This window comes from Perognathus longimembris, chromosome 2, assembly GCF_023159225.1.
Source record: "Perognathus longimembris pacificus isolate PPM17 chromosome 2, ASM2315922v1, whole genome shotgun sequence".
Taxonomy (NCBI): domain Eukaryota; kingdom Metazoa; phylum Chordata; class Mammalia; order Rodentia; family Heteromyidae; genus Perognathus; species Perognathus longimembris.
Genome location: NC_063162.1, coordinates 37,794,621 through 37,810,830, shown reverse-complemented (window position 1 = coordinate 37,810,830; position 16,210 = coordinate 37,794,621). Strand labels below are relative to the sequence as shown.

At 39.3% G+C, this 16,210-nt stretch overlaps 1 protein-coding gene across 6 annotated transcripts in view; it reads left to right on the top strand.

The window, feature by feature from the left end:
* Positions 1-2,956: 2,956 nt before the first annotated feature.
* The window catches only part of Fam13c (family with sequence similarity 13 member C), a 103,337-nt gene continuing 90,083 nt past the window's right edge, over positions 2,957-16,210 (top strand). For 5 of the 6 annotated variants that reach the window (XM_048338813.1, XM_048338812.1, XM_048338810.1 and 2 more), the window contains exons 1-3: positions 3,105-3,269; positions 9,657-9,713; positions 13,603-13,801. In XM_048338813.1, the coding sequence (XP_048194770.1) occupies positions 3,208-3,269; positions 9,657-9,713; positions 13,603-13,801 (318 nt within the window). In that variant the 5' untranslated portion in view covers positions 3,105-3,207. The other variant, XM_048338815.1, reaches the window with a different exon arrangement.

Genomic DNA, 16,210 nt, shown 5'->3' with positions numbered 1-16,210 from the left:
TAGAAAAAGTAAAACATTGACACTTTTAACATGTAACAGTCATATTCAAGTTTGACATCCTTACTTTCCCCTTGTTCTTATATAAAGTACAGTTGTGTGTGTAAAATATACAATATATAGGTTTGGAATATATTATATATAATATGTTAGGAAACTTTATAATATATATGTTTGGTATATCTATATTACATCTATATTATATTCCAAAACTTTATAAGAGAGGCTCTGTCTTGCTTATTACAATGAGACACTGTTAAGTGTATGACATCATTTGTTCCATAAACAACCATTTTACACTTTTTTTTATAAACTTAAGAACTGTTTTTTCAGAATTCCTCACTATGCATGGTGCTTAACTGATATTTTTAGCCAAAATACTATTATTTTTGTCTTCAATGAACTGGAGAAACACTGGTTAAAAATAGATGAAATGCTTTTCTTTGCTGCCTAGGGTACATTGTGAATTTATAATATACCTCCTTTCAAAAACTTATTTTAGGCCATGTAACTTAAAAAAAATTCCTGGCCCATATGGGGAACTAAGCTTCTACTGTTGCTTTGGGAAATACTGATTTCGAACTTCTTCACAAACTCCAGTATTAATTTTTCTGCTTCTGTGTTTGAACTTTATCTGAGGTGCTTCTTAGATAGGTTGATGGTCTTTAAATGTCTACATGTCATATAATAGATAATCATGGTTGTATAGTACCAAACATTTTTGAAAAGCCACTTGAAAAACTACTTTTAAAGACAGTTTCTATGCCTAGTTTATGATGAGAACATATGTAAGAATTGAGGTGAGCAGCAAAAATTAAAATAATTCTTATATATTGCTAACTGATGGGGTTTTATTCTGGTTTTTAACTATACTATGCTATACCAACCAATTATTTTCATTGTGCATGAGTAGTACTCAAAACCTAATTCCATCTTTTGTATTCACAAATTGTTGAGAATTCTTTATTTTCCATGGACATTATTGAACATAGGCATCTATTGAGTGCATTTTTTATATCATTTTCTTTTCAATGACTCTACAGTATTTACATTTCAGAAGTATTTTTGAACACATTACTCTTTTCCATTTCAAATTTGTCACTGGGAACATTCACATGGGAAAAGCATGGTTTTTCTCCACATTGAAACATTTGCAATCGACACCATAGAGCGCAGGCTTTCTGCAAACTGACAACCCTGAAATCATGGAAGGAAGAATGCTGACTATAGTCTGTTGCTTTATCAGACTCAGAAAATAAGAAAAGACCTAAATTTGTGACAGTACACTAAGAGGCTGTTTCCGTTCCTCTCCAAACAAGCTCAAATGACATGGTAGGTGGTTTAAGAACCTATGTACAACATATTTAAACACTCAAAGGATTAATATTTCTAAATGTATTTAATCCATACAATTCAAGGCCATTTGAGGGTTTTATTAAACTGATTTTAAATTATTTGGGGAGAGGAAAGGAAAAATGACAGGAAACTTCGGTGAATCCTGTTTTGCTTTGAAAACCCAACTTGATTTTTCTAAGTATCACTTTAAAAGTAAAAAACAGGACTTCCATTCAGATATATCGACACACATCAGAGACCTATTCATCTATTCATGAGGGAAAGTAAAACGGTGAAGCTGATTCCAAGAATATTTTGAAGATCTGAATACTTAGAGACATTTGCCAAGAAGTTAGTTTGATTAGATGTAAAATGATTGGTTTGATGTAAAATTGGCAAACATCCTACAGTGCAATAAAACCATAAACATTAAGGGTTTGTTTCTTTTTCCCCCTTATGGGCAGAATAAATAAAACGGGCAAATTAGCATGCAACTTCAGCATGGTAGAGAGATCTAGTCAGTAGTCAAACACAAGTACAATTTTGCTAAAAAATTAACAAGTCCTTGGGTGGACCTGTGAAAACCAGTGTGATATACAAAAGTGGTAAACCTCCTTTTTGTAAAATTTTGATACATTTTCTAATTACTAAAAAAATGGCAAAAAATGAGGCTTTGAGAGGGGGCAGGATTTATAACTTAACTCAACATTTGGATTATATAATTAGGACTAGAAACCACCCTCACAGCAGCTTCCTTCCGGTAGCAGAGCATCAAAGGGAGGTGGGGTGGGAAATCTTTCAAAATCCATATAGGCATCTTTTACAGATGACTGTTTATTGCATATCAAGGTCAGGAGAGATGAACAATGGAAAGAGAGCAGGACAAATAAAGGAAGTGGGGGCTGATCGCCTTCATATCCACCTACAAGGCTGCTTTTTTTTTTTAGGGGAAGGCGTTTGTGGGTTCAACCACGTCATCCTTTGTGAAAGGTGCTGCTGAGCTGAGCTCGGAAGGGCTGCTCTGGGAGTAGCAAGTCCCCACCCCTTGCACCGGGTCCTAGTCACCAGAGAATGCCTGGAATACACTCTCCACACGCCCTGCGTGGGCTCATTCACAGCTCTGTGGTCCCAGGCTGGGCGCTTTCTTCTCTGGGACTGAAATAACAAGAGTGCAGGCAGATCTGGGGCTATGCAGCCAGCGCATCTTCCAATGCACTTGGTGGTGGTGGTGGGGTGTGTGGGGTGGTGGGGCGGTGTTAGGCAATAAAACACAAACCACACACAATAAAAATAAAACAACAGCAACCACCTCGGTGTCTCTCCTCCTTCCCTCCCTCCCGGCGTTTATCTGAAAATGGGGGTGCATCCCCGCAAAGCCTCCGGCCCTGGGAGGTGGGGTGGGGGATGGGGAGGTAGCTCTGTCAAATTGTTCAGAGACGCCTGCAAGAAAGCAGGTCTCCCGGGTGTTTTCGGCACCTAGGCAAGGAACCGTCAGGACCTGCCGCCTGGCACCACCAACGCGTGACGGGGGAGTGGGGTGGGGTGGGGGGACTGGGTGAGGTCGAAGGGTTGGTCCTGTAGGAACTCTCCAGGTGCTCCTCAGGCTGCATCTCCCGGAGCTGGGGCCCGCCGCCGCCGCGCCCCGCCCCGCCCCGCCGGGTCCCCCGCAGCCTCGCGGGCTGCTGGGCTTTGTGGTTCGCCCGTGCGGCTGGGCCCCTGCTGGGGGTGTCGTTACGAGCATGTGCAGACAGCAGCCCAAGGTAGAGCGAGCGTGCCAGGCCAGCCCTGAGACTTGCCTTGCAATGCCATGTTTGTGTGCATGCTCTAACTCCCGGAGAGCAATCAGGGAGACGGCTCCCCGGCCAGACTTGGCTGATGTTTTCTTGTTTCTGTTTCAGCCTTCAGGATAATTCCTTCAGCAGCACCGCTGTAACAGAGTAAGTGATTCCTGCCATTAAAACGAGACTTGCATGCTTTTATTCCGGCCTCTTCCTCCCCCCCCCCCCCCCCCCCCCGCAATCTCCTGTGGAAGTAACTATCATGAAGGATGAAGGTAGCCACCTTCCCCGGCCCCTGTCTGCAGGGTAGGCATTGTCTTTTGTAGCCTGGGGTTTTCCCACAGATGTTGATTGTGGTGGCCTAGAAATCTTTACAGGTTGAAATCAGCATTTTAGCAACAGCAGGAGAGATGTTAATGCCAGCAGATTGATTGCAAATGCTCAATGCTCTGAGATATGGGTTCTTGAAGCTCTTTTTCCCCCATCTGCTTTTGACATGGCTGAAAGGGAGCTCGGTTGTCTTTGGCCAACATTACTGTCAGTTTTCATGCATTTCATGCCCTATACATTTACTACAAATGCCAGATCGATGGGAAATGACTTGAGTTTAATTCCAGCATGTGATAAACAGGCTAAAGTTATCCTTGCTTGCTTTCTGTGTCTACAGATTTTAAGTCACAGAGGAGTGAACTTTTCTTGCTTGGCCTTTGTCATTTTTGTCTTCTGACCTCAAAGAACTGTTTCTAGAAGGAATGAATCATCTGGTTGTATGGTTAAAGCTGTTGATAAGGGTGACACCATTACAACATGGTATAAAGAAGTGTGACGGTTTAACCTCAGGCCAGAAGGCTTAGTAATTTTATTAGAGATTTATAGTTTTATCTAGATATCTATAGTTCATTGTTTAGATGGTTATCCTTTTCTGGCTACATTTTCCTAAAGCTGTACTGTACATTGGATAGCTTATTTTGCTAATACTATATGTGATTTATATGTACAGGTATAACCTATACATGTCAATTAGTAGTATTTCTCTAGGCAAATGTATGGTGTTTTACTTCTGAGATCTCTTGACAAAAGTCATTCTGGAAGGCTTTTCAGGAGAAAAAAAAAAGGTGTGTGTAAAGTTGTTTACTCCTCAATTACATTGAACAGCACATTACAGAAACCCCAACTAACTTCGGAGCAGTTTGCTAAAGTTCCCCGCAAAATGCAAAACAATATAGAAAGAAATACCATTTGAGTTTTAGGCCTTACCTTTCCCTAATTCCCTAAATGACAGAGAGACAAGAGTCTGCACTTCTTCCTAGGCTCTGTTTCTTTTGTTACTGTGTTTGAATTGCTACTGTCTTAGTGCTAAGCTTTAAGTTCACTGAAGCAATTACTTTAAAAACAAAATAGAAGGTGCACTATAAAATACTGGTTGGGACCCACATCTTGCTAATGATATTGTTAGTAACCCATGCGTCAACTTTGCTTTGCTGAGAGCCTGAAAGAAGAAGAGAACTATGTGTCAAAATCTGTGGGCTAACAAGAGGCCTGGAGTTCCTGGTTCAGGTGCCCAGGTACATGTACGTCTCTTCCCTTTTGTGATTCTAAGCACCAAGTGTTTTCTGGGGAGGACTCTTGGGAGTCCTATGTGGCTGAATCCCCAGAGTCAGCCATGAGCTCAGCAGCTACAAAATGGAGATATTTAGATCTAGACTTCAGTTCAATTACACACACACACACACATGTGTGTGTGCACGTGTGCCTCTGTGTGTGTGTGTAAAGGTTTCTGATTTAATGTTGGGGGAGAATGAAGAGCTTTGTCTTTGGACACTCCCCAGGGAATTCTGATTGCATAAGATCATGTTGTTACTTTCAGAGAAGTGACAGTGGTTTATTTTAAAAAGCCTCTGAGTGATAATTGGTATGCCATCTGGCTAATATAGGAATCTAAGAAGCATGTTGGAAACATACCAAAAGCCTCATAGGTGTAAGACAGCACGGACTAGGGTCAATTAAAAGAAGTCACTGTTAAACATAATGTTTTTCCCTTCCCTCAATAACATAAACCATGTCCCTTGGTTCCCTGGGAATGACTCCTTAACCAACAGGTCTGGGGAGCTTATTCTGATATGGAGACTTTAGCAGGTGTTCAGTAAATATTTGCAGGCCAATGCTTAAGCCTGCACTGAGGAGGCACTTTCCCATCTGGTGTGTCCTAGAGACGAGAACAACTCCTCTCCCTGTCCCTATCCCATTTCTATTTTCTTCCACCCACACCCACTGAAATTCCATGAAGAAATAATTTCTTTTGGATTAAGGTCTTTGGTCCTAACCCATAGTAAAATGGAAATTTAAGAGTCAGTGTCCCTAGCCAGGCACCAGTGACTCACACTTGTAATCCAAACTTCTCAAGAGTTTGAGATCTGAGCCAGTTCTGGGAGACAAGTACTTGAGGCTTTTATCTCCAACTAACTAGAAAAGAAAGCCAGAAGTGGAGGCCTGGCTCAGGTGAGGGAATGTCAGCCATGAGCAAAAAAGCCAAGTGAGAACATGAGGCACTGAGTTCAAGCTTCAAGCTCATGCTTGGCACAACATGTGCACGTGCACGTGCGTGCACACACACATACATACACAAATAAAAAAAAGTTTGTCTCTGGGAAGTATGATCAAGTTGTAATTAATATTTTAATATGAATTATTTTTATCAGATACTATAATCATTCAGAGTTGCACTTGTCCAATTGATGGGTCTTATAAGAGTTAAATAGAAGTGAAATTCAGGGCTCAAAAATAGATTTTATTCTCTGCTTGGTTTTCCCCAGGCCCAGAGCTGTGTGTACTTCTAGACCAAGTCAATTTATTTTCCTACTCAAATGTTTTTAACATGGCCTTTTTTTCTGTCTCGTTAACATTTTTTAATCTCTTATTTTTCCATGTTGCCCTGGCTAATTTGTTATTTAAAATGACACAAAAATGCAGACTACTTATCCAAACTATTGGTTTTCTAAAGCAAATGATCACCACTACCAGCTGGGAAAGGAGACTGGAGGTGGTGGGAATTACAACTCCTAGACTTTCTCCCAGAGTAACTGTGATAGAGCCATCAGGAACAGGTGATTATGTTCAAGTCAGCTCAGAGATGCTCTGTGTTTTGGAAACGTTTAGCTCAAAACTCTTTTTGAGCCAGGGCAACCTGGCTCAAAAACTTATATTCCTGATTTGGGTATGGTAGATCATGCCTATAATCCCAGCTACTTGGAAGGCAGAGATAGGAAGCTTGAAGTTGGATGCCAGCCCAGTCCTAAAAGTTGCTGGGACCCTATCTCAAAAGCAAGGCTATATGTGATGGCATCTACCTGTAGTTCTGGTTAGTTGGCTACTTGGGAAGTAGAAGGGGATTCTCAGTCTGAGGCTCTGGGTAAAACATCAAGGCACTATTGTGAAATAACTTAAGATGAAAATGCTGTAGGCATGACTCGAATGGTAGAATCCTTGTCTAGCAAGATGGGAACCCTGAGTTCAAATCTTAATATTACCTTCTCAAAAAAAAAAAAACAAAAACACATTCCTTGGCCCTATCCTAAGAGAATTGATGTGGGGGCTAAAGTAGAAGTGCAGCTAGTGCCTGCTCATTTTAATCAGGTAATCCAGGATGGTAGTTGTTCTAAGGCCCCCACACTGAGAAACCCCACAGGACTCTACCTCTGCAACTGTGCTTTCAGGGGATATGGAACTACAGGCACAGAAATCACTTTCTAGCAATAGACATTTTATCTGCCAGCCAGTCTGAGACCTCCCTTCCTATTTAGCTAAAAAGAAAACTTGTGGATACTTCTTTTGCTACTATTATTTGGTGACCTATTGGTCTTCCACTCTCTTGAGCCTCTGGGAATGCAGAGAAAGCTGGGTGGAACAGAAACAATTCAGGCTTCCCCACTTTAGGGCCTGGACTCCTGAACAATAACAGCATCTAGGTGATGCTAATTCCAACTCTCAGTACTGGCAAGGCTGATTTGAGAATATAGGAATGAACCAGTAGATGAGTTGTGTTACACCATACAAAGTGTTCCTGTTTCTCATTGTCTTGTAAGCCAATAGAGAGACCAATTTCAATATATGAATCTGGGATCTTGGAATTGTGTTTCTCTGAGTGGCCACTGGAGTTGTTCAGAAACTATTCCAATTGGATCCATTAATCTGGTCTAGTGTTAAGCTTCAGAAAACATTGGCAACTTTGTATGTTTTCCATAATTTTTTTTGTTATTATTGTACAAAGATATTAGTATTCCATATATCAGTTTTATAAATGTAGTAAATACACATCAATAAGTTTTCACTGATCATACATTGAGGAGAAAGATTCATAAATCAAATCAGAAGGGGGAAATTAGTTCTTGCCAAATTCCCAAACAACTGGCATGGTTGAGCTCCAGGGTTGAATCCCAGGTTCAGATTGACCTCTAGTTCCTTGGAGACAAAATTCTGTCTCTTTTCTTCCTTTCCCCTCCCCTCCCCTCCCCTCCCCTCCCCTCCCCTCCCCTCCCCTCCCCTCCCCTCCCCTTCCCTCCCATCTGCCTGCTTCCCTGCCTCAATCCTGCTTTCTTTCTTTTTCCTTCTCTCTTTATCTTTTTCTTCCTCTCTTTTCTCTTCTCCTATTTCTTTCTTTTCTTTCTTTCTCTATCTCTCTTTCTTTCTTTGTCATTTTATCTTGTTCTTCCTCTTTCTCTCTCTCCCTCCATCCTTTCCTCCATTTCTCCCTTTCTCCCTCCCTCCCTTCCTTCCTTTTGCAGTACAAGGGATTAAACTCTGGGCCTCACTCTTGTTAAGGCATCTGCTCTATTATTTGAGCCATGTTCCAGTCCTGGATTTCTATTCTTTGCTATCGGAAAACATTATTACTATTATTAATGTTATAAAGCCCAGATGCTCTGTTAGGGGAATGCTGCTGCTGGAATAGAATGTTGCACTTGTGAATTTAATTGTTGTTTTTCCTGAGATGGACAGGGTGAGTGTTTGGCAATCAAAGACATGAGACAGTAAGGAAGTTTGGACTATTCAGTTGAAAGGAGATTTTTTTTTAAGTCAAGTGATTTTTTTCTTGCTACAAGGAACAAAATATTTCAGCAGATAAAGAAGGTTAGAGTCTGTAGGTGGGCTTTGTTTAACTCACTACATAAGCCATAATTTAAAAAGAGCTTCTTAGGGGATGAGAAATAGAGCTATCATCAATTCATTTGTGGGTTAATTATACATCATTGCCAGTACAGAATTTTTTTTAAATTAAGTATCTTAATGTAGTGAAAGAATTGTATTTGCCAGTACTAGGGCCTAAATTCAGGCCCTCACATTCTTCTTGACTGATGCTCTACTGCTTGAGCCATGCCTCCAGTCTGATTTTGTGCTCATTAATTTGCAATGGAGTCAGATGGACTTTTCTTCCCAGAAGGGCTTTGACCCTCTATCCTTTGTATCTGAGCCTCCTGAGTAGCTAGGATTCCAGGCATGAGCCACTGACAACCTGGCTAAATTTTGTGTTCTTTATAAGTGGTGCTATTCAATATATAAGTATCTAAATTGTTTGTATCTTAACTGAATCCAGAAAAAAGCAGAAATAAGGAATAAGCATTTAGTAACTTTAGTAAGAACTTGACACTATTGGGGCATTGTTAAGTATTTGTCCATAGTGAACTGGAAATTAAAAAAAAAAAAAAGATTACTAGTCCTTAGCCCTAGAAAGTTTTGAAAGCAGAGTTCCAACATTATACCTGGCATGTAATAAAAGCTCAGTGACTATGGAATTACTTCAGGGACGACAACTGCTGAAAAAACACAAATTTTGAATTCAATTATATTTTTAAAAGTATTTACCTGATGCAGTACTGTGCTCCACTGCATCAATATCTCTGGGAAAATGCATTGCCATGAAGATGGAAAAGCAGTCCCAACTGGGACGGGAGCATGGTAAGAATATCTGAGAACAAAAACTAAGTCTAGAGTAAGAAAACTGTTCCATTCCGTATTTCCCTCAGCAAGGCAAAGCATTGAAGATTTTTCAGTATGGAAGAGTCAAGACTTTGTCATAAAGTTAATTCAGAAGATTTGCGAAAAGGAACTGGATTGTTTCCCTAAGATCAAGAAAATCCAAGGCCAATAGAATAAACCATTTGGGATCTAGCATTGTTTGGGACTACATAAAGAGAAAATTAAAAGAGTTATTTTTGCAAATGTGGAACCTTTTGCAAAGTACAATCATTTGGGCCAACAACAATCCACTTCTTGGTGCCAAATAACCATACGGCTAAGACTACCTGTGTCCCGAGTGATGTCTTGTTAGCTTATGTGATGTCTGTAGCACAGTGATGTGTACAAGAACAGTCATATCTGACTCTCACCTTTTAAGTTTGCTGCTATGACAACCTGGGTACTGTTATATGGCTAGGAATCAGGGTGAGGAGGGTTACATTTTCATAATGAACCATGCTAATCTTAAAATCATTCTGGATTATTGCTGCTATAGTTGGGTCTGACATGCCTTTTTTTCCCACCTATCCACAGGTGTGACGAAGACACCGTCTCTCTACATGAAGCTCAGACTGATTGCTCTAGTCTCAGGTATGATCCACTATTTCTTGGTTCTTGTATGAAGGAGGTTGGAACCATCAGTGCGTAGTGTCTCTTCTTTGAATTCTAATTATTTGTTTTCTTATCACATCGCCTCTACTAGACTTGCATCCTATGTTTTGAATCACACACTTTTGGATTCCACCACCCCACTTACCCCCAGGACAGTGCTATATGGGAAATTCTCAAGAAATTCATATTTGATTGAGTACAATTTCTATCACATATCCCATGGAAAAATGCCGCATTATCTGCCAAACATGTTAGTGGGCATGTAAGGTGTGACCATGGCCATTGATATAAGCAACTGAAAGGAAACTGGTCATTTTCCTCCTCATCCTCAGCAGCATTATAGCTCATCCTTTATACCTAGATAAAGCAGAATTTGAATCCAGGTCTTAATGACTCTACAGTTCAATTTTTGGATAACAAACATTTTTTTACAAATTATTTATTGTTATAGTGATGTACAGTATGATTACAGTTTCATATGTAAGGCAGTGAGTAATTTTCTTATCAAACTTGTTACCTCTTCCCTCATTTTTCTCCCACTTTCTCCCTGCCCAAATCCCCTCACTCCAAGTTGTACAGTTGGTTTATAGCATATTGTCTTGTAAGTATTGCTGTTGCATTGGTTCGCCTTTTACTCTTTGTCTCTCCATTTTGGTGCTCCCCTTCCCTTCCCTAGTTTCGATAAACGTATAGACAATGCACAGGGTACCAAAATCAGTTACAGTGACATCAAGGGTAAAACCATGGGAAAGAAAGACAAAAGAAAATGGCATAATTTCACATTGTACATTGAAAATAACATCAACAACGATAAGCCATTTATTTCCATAACTTGGAGTTCATTTTGCTTAGCATCATTTTATTTGTTTATATGTAGTAGCTAATGAGCTATTGTGATCTTCGTCTAGGACTATCCTAGACATGTACTAATTATTACCAATGAGGGAAACAACAGAGCCTATGTCTCTTTAGGTCTGGCTCACTTAGTATGATTTTTTTCAAGGCTTTCCATTTCCTTATGAATGGGGCAATGTCATTCTTTCTGATAGACAGAGGCATATAATTCCATTGTGTATGTATACCACATATTCTTGATCCATTCATCTACTTAGGAGCATCAGGGTTGGTTCCATATTTTAGCAATGGTAAATTGTGCTGTGATGAACATGGTTGTGCTGGTAGCTTTAGTGTGGTTTTGCTTATAATCCTTTGGGTAAATGTCCCCAAACAGGGTTGCTGGTTCATAAAGGAGCCTTTTGAGGAACTTCTGCACTTTCCAGAGTGGTTGAACAAGTTTACACTCAAACCGACTATGCAGTAGGGTTCCCTTTTGGCCACATCCAGCTACCATCTGTTGTTATTAGTTTTCTTGATAATGGACATTCTTACTGGGGTGAGGTGGAATCTCAGTGGTTTTTTGATTTGTATTTCTTTTATGGCCAGTGATGCTGAACACTTTTCCAAGTGCCTTTTGGCCATTCTCATTTCCTCTTCAGAGCAGTCTCTAAGTCTTTAGCCCACTTATTAAGGGGGCAGTTGTTTCTTTGAAGATTTGTCTCAGGGGAATTTAATTTTTTGAGTTCTAAGTAGATTTTAGGTATGAAGCCCTTGTCTGTTGTATGGCTAGTGAAGACTTTCTCCCTTTCTGTGGGCTTTTTATTTATCTTTCTAGCTATGTCCTTTGCCATGCAGAAGCTCTGCAGTTTGATGAAATACCATTTGTCTAACCTTTCTTTGATCTGTTGTGTTCCTGGGCCTTTATTAAGAAAGTTTCTACCTCTGTTAAGGATCCCAGGTGTTTCTCCTATCCTTTCCTGCAACGTTTTCAGGGTTTCTGCTTTTACCACGAGGTCTTTGATCCATTTGGAATTGACTCTGGTGCAGTGTGATATATAAGGATCTAGCTTTAGTTTGGATAACATTTTTGAGGGCCTCTTTTATGTACCAAAGCCAGGCAAGAGAAAGTCAAACTAATCCTGCCCCCAGAAACCCATCTATAAAAGATGGGTGGTAGAAAGTAAACAGGATCCAAGTTGAAAAGGGAGAGTGAGATGTGGTGTGTGTGTGTGTGTGTGTGTGTGTGTGTGTGTGTGTGTGTGTATGCAAGGTTAAAAATAGCTTGATGCCACCAAGCAGAAGGAGCCACTTACTGACAAGCCAACAGAAGGTAGAGCGAATGGTCTGAGCTGATGGAACAACAGCTAGGCAGGAAGGTAAGGAGTGATAAGAAATAAAAGGACTCTCTAGAGATTAACAAAGACTAGATTTTTATTAGTTTTTGTGTATCTTGCTAAGTAGTTTGGAATTTATCCTGGAGGTATTGAGGAAACCAAAAGAACCCTCAGATCTTTTTCTTTGCAAATAACCACTTGGGGAAGGCCTTGCCAGAGAGAGACAATAGCTTTCATTTATTGGGTTATGGCCTCCAGCCAGCTTTGAATGGCAGGCATTTCCTGGATTGCTTTGTCTCTGAGAGGCAGATATGAATCCATTTTACAGATGAGGATGGTAGAGGTGAAATGATGTGATGTGGCCCAGGCCACAGAAGCTATATGTAGAAGTATCTTTTGAATTCCTCTGAATACAGTTTTGTCCATGATTCAGGCATGACTTATTCTAATAAGTTACAACATAAATTACCTAATTTATATATTTTTGGTTATTGGAAACAATAATACTAAAATGCGTTTCTAAATATGCTTTTTGTAATCAGATTACACATTTGTATAACAGAAGAAAGTTGTTTTAGGCTATCTCAATTCTTTTCTTGTCTTCCAAGTGAAGATCATGTTTATAAATTTTGGCCACCTTGGAAATAAGACATAAAAACACAGTTGTGGCAGCACTTATGGGATGGGTATCAAAGGAATCATTTTAGAATTGTAAAACTACTTTTCCAACACTGGTCATATATAAAGAAAGCCCTATTTAGTTCTGCTTCCAAGTGTTTACTTGATTCTTAGCAAGCAAAATAAAAGGCAAAATGCAAACACATTTAAGTGGAACAAATAACTTCAGACAGGAACATTACCATGTCAGTGTTAAAAAGAGTGAAACAGGAGTGGGGATAATGTATTAAAGTTGATTGTGGAGTGAAAAATACAAGTGCCATTCTAACAGTGAGTGCATTAAGGCAACATTAGCCTATTCAGTCTGCTTTAGTGATTCCATCCTATTGGAACCCAGAATCTGGGGTCTTTGACTCTTCATTCAGGTTATTATTCAGTTGGCCCACCTCTGCAAAACTTGGGTGTGTTGCTTCCAATTTTACCCTGTTATAATTTTTCTCTGAAAATTACAGGGAGGTGATTATAAACTGATATTGCCAATGAAAAGTAACTGTCACACCTTGAATCAAGAACAGAGACATGAGAAACTGCAGAGTGCCTTTACCAGGCTGGGTCTGCGTAAAGTGGACTTTTAATGAAGGATATTCATCTCTACATTTTAAAGCCAATCTGTTTTCTTGGCATTATATGATCTAACGTGACTATCACACAGCATTACTGTCAGAGAACAATTGGAAATAGGTGAAAGCATATTCAAGTGAAAATTAAAAACAAATAATGATATGTATATGCCATGTAAATATATACATGTATATATATAATATACACATAATGTGTAAATATACATATATTATTATATATTACATATATAATCACTCACCATATATCTACTCATAAAAATTGAAAGGGAAGGTAGAGTGGTTTATAGAGTAAAATTCACATTCTCTAAATCCTTGTTCCTTTAAATTTGATGCTGCCTAGACAAATCTAAGCACTCTAGAAATACTGTAGCAATGAAAAGCATCAAGCATTCCTTCCACTACAGGTCTGTCGCCTAAATTTAGCCTTTCCTCTTGTAGAGATGAAAACAATAAAGAGAATTACCCGGATGCAGGACTCGTAGAGGAGCATGTGGCGCAGACCCTCGAGGTGCAGCAGCATGTAGAGCAGACCGTGCTGGTGGACGGTGTGCTGCGACCCAGCATGGGCAACTTCAAGTCCCGCAAGCCCAAGTCCAGCTTCAGAACTGAGAGCGGGAGGAGCCATGGGGAAAACCAGGTATGGTTCCGGGTGCTGAAGCCTTAGACGTGGGTACTTGCTGGCAGTGCCTTGGCTGGAGGCTACACTGCCCACCTGAGCCATATGGCTGCTCTTGCTAGAAATTGGGTGCTCTGGGCAAGTATATCATACATAAAGCAGTGAGTACATTTCTTATCAAACTTGTTATCTCCCCCTTCATTTTTCTCCCATCTTCCCTTCTCCCCACCCCCTCCTCACCCTCCTCCAAGTTGTACAGTTGGTTAACAGCATATTGTCTTGTAAGTCTTGCTGTGGTGTGGTTCTCCTTTTACCCTTTGTCTCTCCATTTTGATGTTTCCCTTCCCTAGTTCTGATAAACGTATATACAAGACCCAGGGTACCAAAAGCAGTTACAGTGACATCAAGGGTAAAACCTTGGGGAGGAAAGACAAAAGAAAAAGGCTTAATTTTGTATGGTACTTTGAAAATAACAACAAAAACAATCTGGCATTCTTAAATACTGGACTTTGATTAAAAGGGGCAGCTTTGCTTGTTAGGAAGAAGAAGGGAATTGAATCTATCATCATTCATCCAGGATGGTGATGCAGAAATTCTACTCAGCAAAGCAGAAGTCCAAGTTAGATCTAGAACCTTCTATTTAGCCCGCAGTTTAGCAGCCTTGGATAAACACTTGGATTTGTGTGTGTGTATTTCACAGGTAAATCAATATCTTTCCAACTAGATTTTGGTAATAAATCAAAACTTTATATATATATATATATGTAAACATATTATAAACTACATATTTAAAATTTATACTATATAATACTTATATTATTTGTAAATCATACATAAGCTTTACAGATGATTATATGTATAATATATAGTTATATATAAACTTTCATATATAAGCTTTACATAAAACATTTATAAGCATTATATAAAAACTTTATATATATAATTGTGCTGCTTTTGCCTCAGCCTCTTAGGACTGGGATTATAAATCCTGGCTGACATTTTATGGATTGAAAATCTAGCCTGGGCAGGAAGACTGTGAAACCCCTTTCTCCTATTAACTACCCAAAATGCCAGAGATGGAATCGTGGCTCAAGCAAAATTTCTCAGGGACAGTACCCAAGCCCTGAGTTCAAGCTTCAGGGCCAGCACACACACAAATTTTTTTCCTTAAATTATATTTTTATTATCTTTAAGTAGCTGTACAAAGGCGTTAAAATTCAATATGTCAGTTTGTGAGTGCAGTGCATCTTAATCAATATCACCCCTTTCATCATAATTGTCTAGGAATGTTGCAAAGAGTGATTTTAAAAATAATCTAAAAGTCCCTCATATACTTCATGATGCTTTCAAAAAAGATTAAATAAATTCAATCCACTTTAATCTTACTAGGAAGTGAATGTTTCCAACTTTGAGATTATACTTGCAATGTACCTAACAGTTTTTGGACTGTGGTATTCACATAAATTTTAACTTTGAGTTTTTTGTTAATGCTTAAAGTGTTAAAAGTAACTCTGAAAGTTCTAGTAGGTTTATTATGCAGTAAATTTTAAGTACATTCTTATTTAGCAAATAAACACCAGATGATTCTCTTGTTAGAAAGTTGGCTGGGTTACTTATTTGCAGGATTTTGTTTTGTTTTGTTATTGTTGCTGTTTGGTAGGGATTGTGATGTTTATCTTTGGAATCCTGGCATCTTATTTAGTGAGTTAAATACATACATCTGTGAATGCCCTTTGCATTCTTGATCCTGTGTTGTGGTTATATTAAACTGTGTGCAATTCTCATTGTGTGGAGAGGTGAGTTTGAATATCATTGAGTGATGATAAGCTTGAAGCACTAGTAATGAATTCACTCCAGCACTGTCTGCTTAGAAGAGCTCTGCTGGGAAGCACAGATTCCCCAAGGGTTGTTGCCTCAACTCTTACTGATCCTGAGGTGGCTCAGACCTTGAATTTACTACCCAGGATCATCTTTGTTATTGTGGGCTTTGAAGTGATTAGCCTTCTCTCCTCAGAATGCCCTCTTTCTTGTCATTCTGTAGTTTGGTCTCACAGATATTATACAGTTGTCACTTGTAATAATATAGCAATGCAGCATGTAATTTCCAGCCTGTTGCTCATTTACAGGAAGATTAGAGAAACATACTCGCAGAGTTTTTGGTCATAATACAGCACTGGGATCCTGGACTGAAGGTAAAATTCCCAGTGAAGTTTAATTGACCCCTAGTAACTGATCCAGTGAGTTTCATTTGTAGGTAACATGTCAGTTTTATAATGGATTTTCCTCATAATGTATTCTGGTAAAAAGGAAGGCATAGTAGTATGGAATACACACAAACAACCCTATTTCTATGAAAAAGAAAGGACCTTTGGTTCTGAATTTCTGAACTCTAGGAGTCAGTGAGACTCAGATGTCATTTTTCAATGTTTC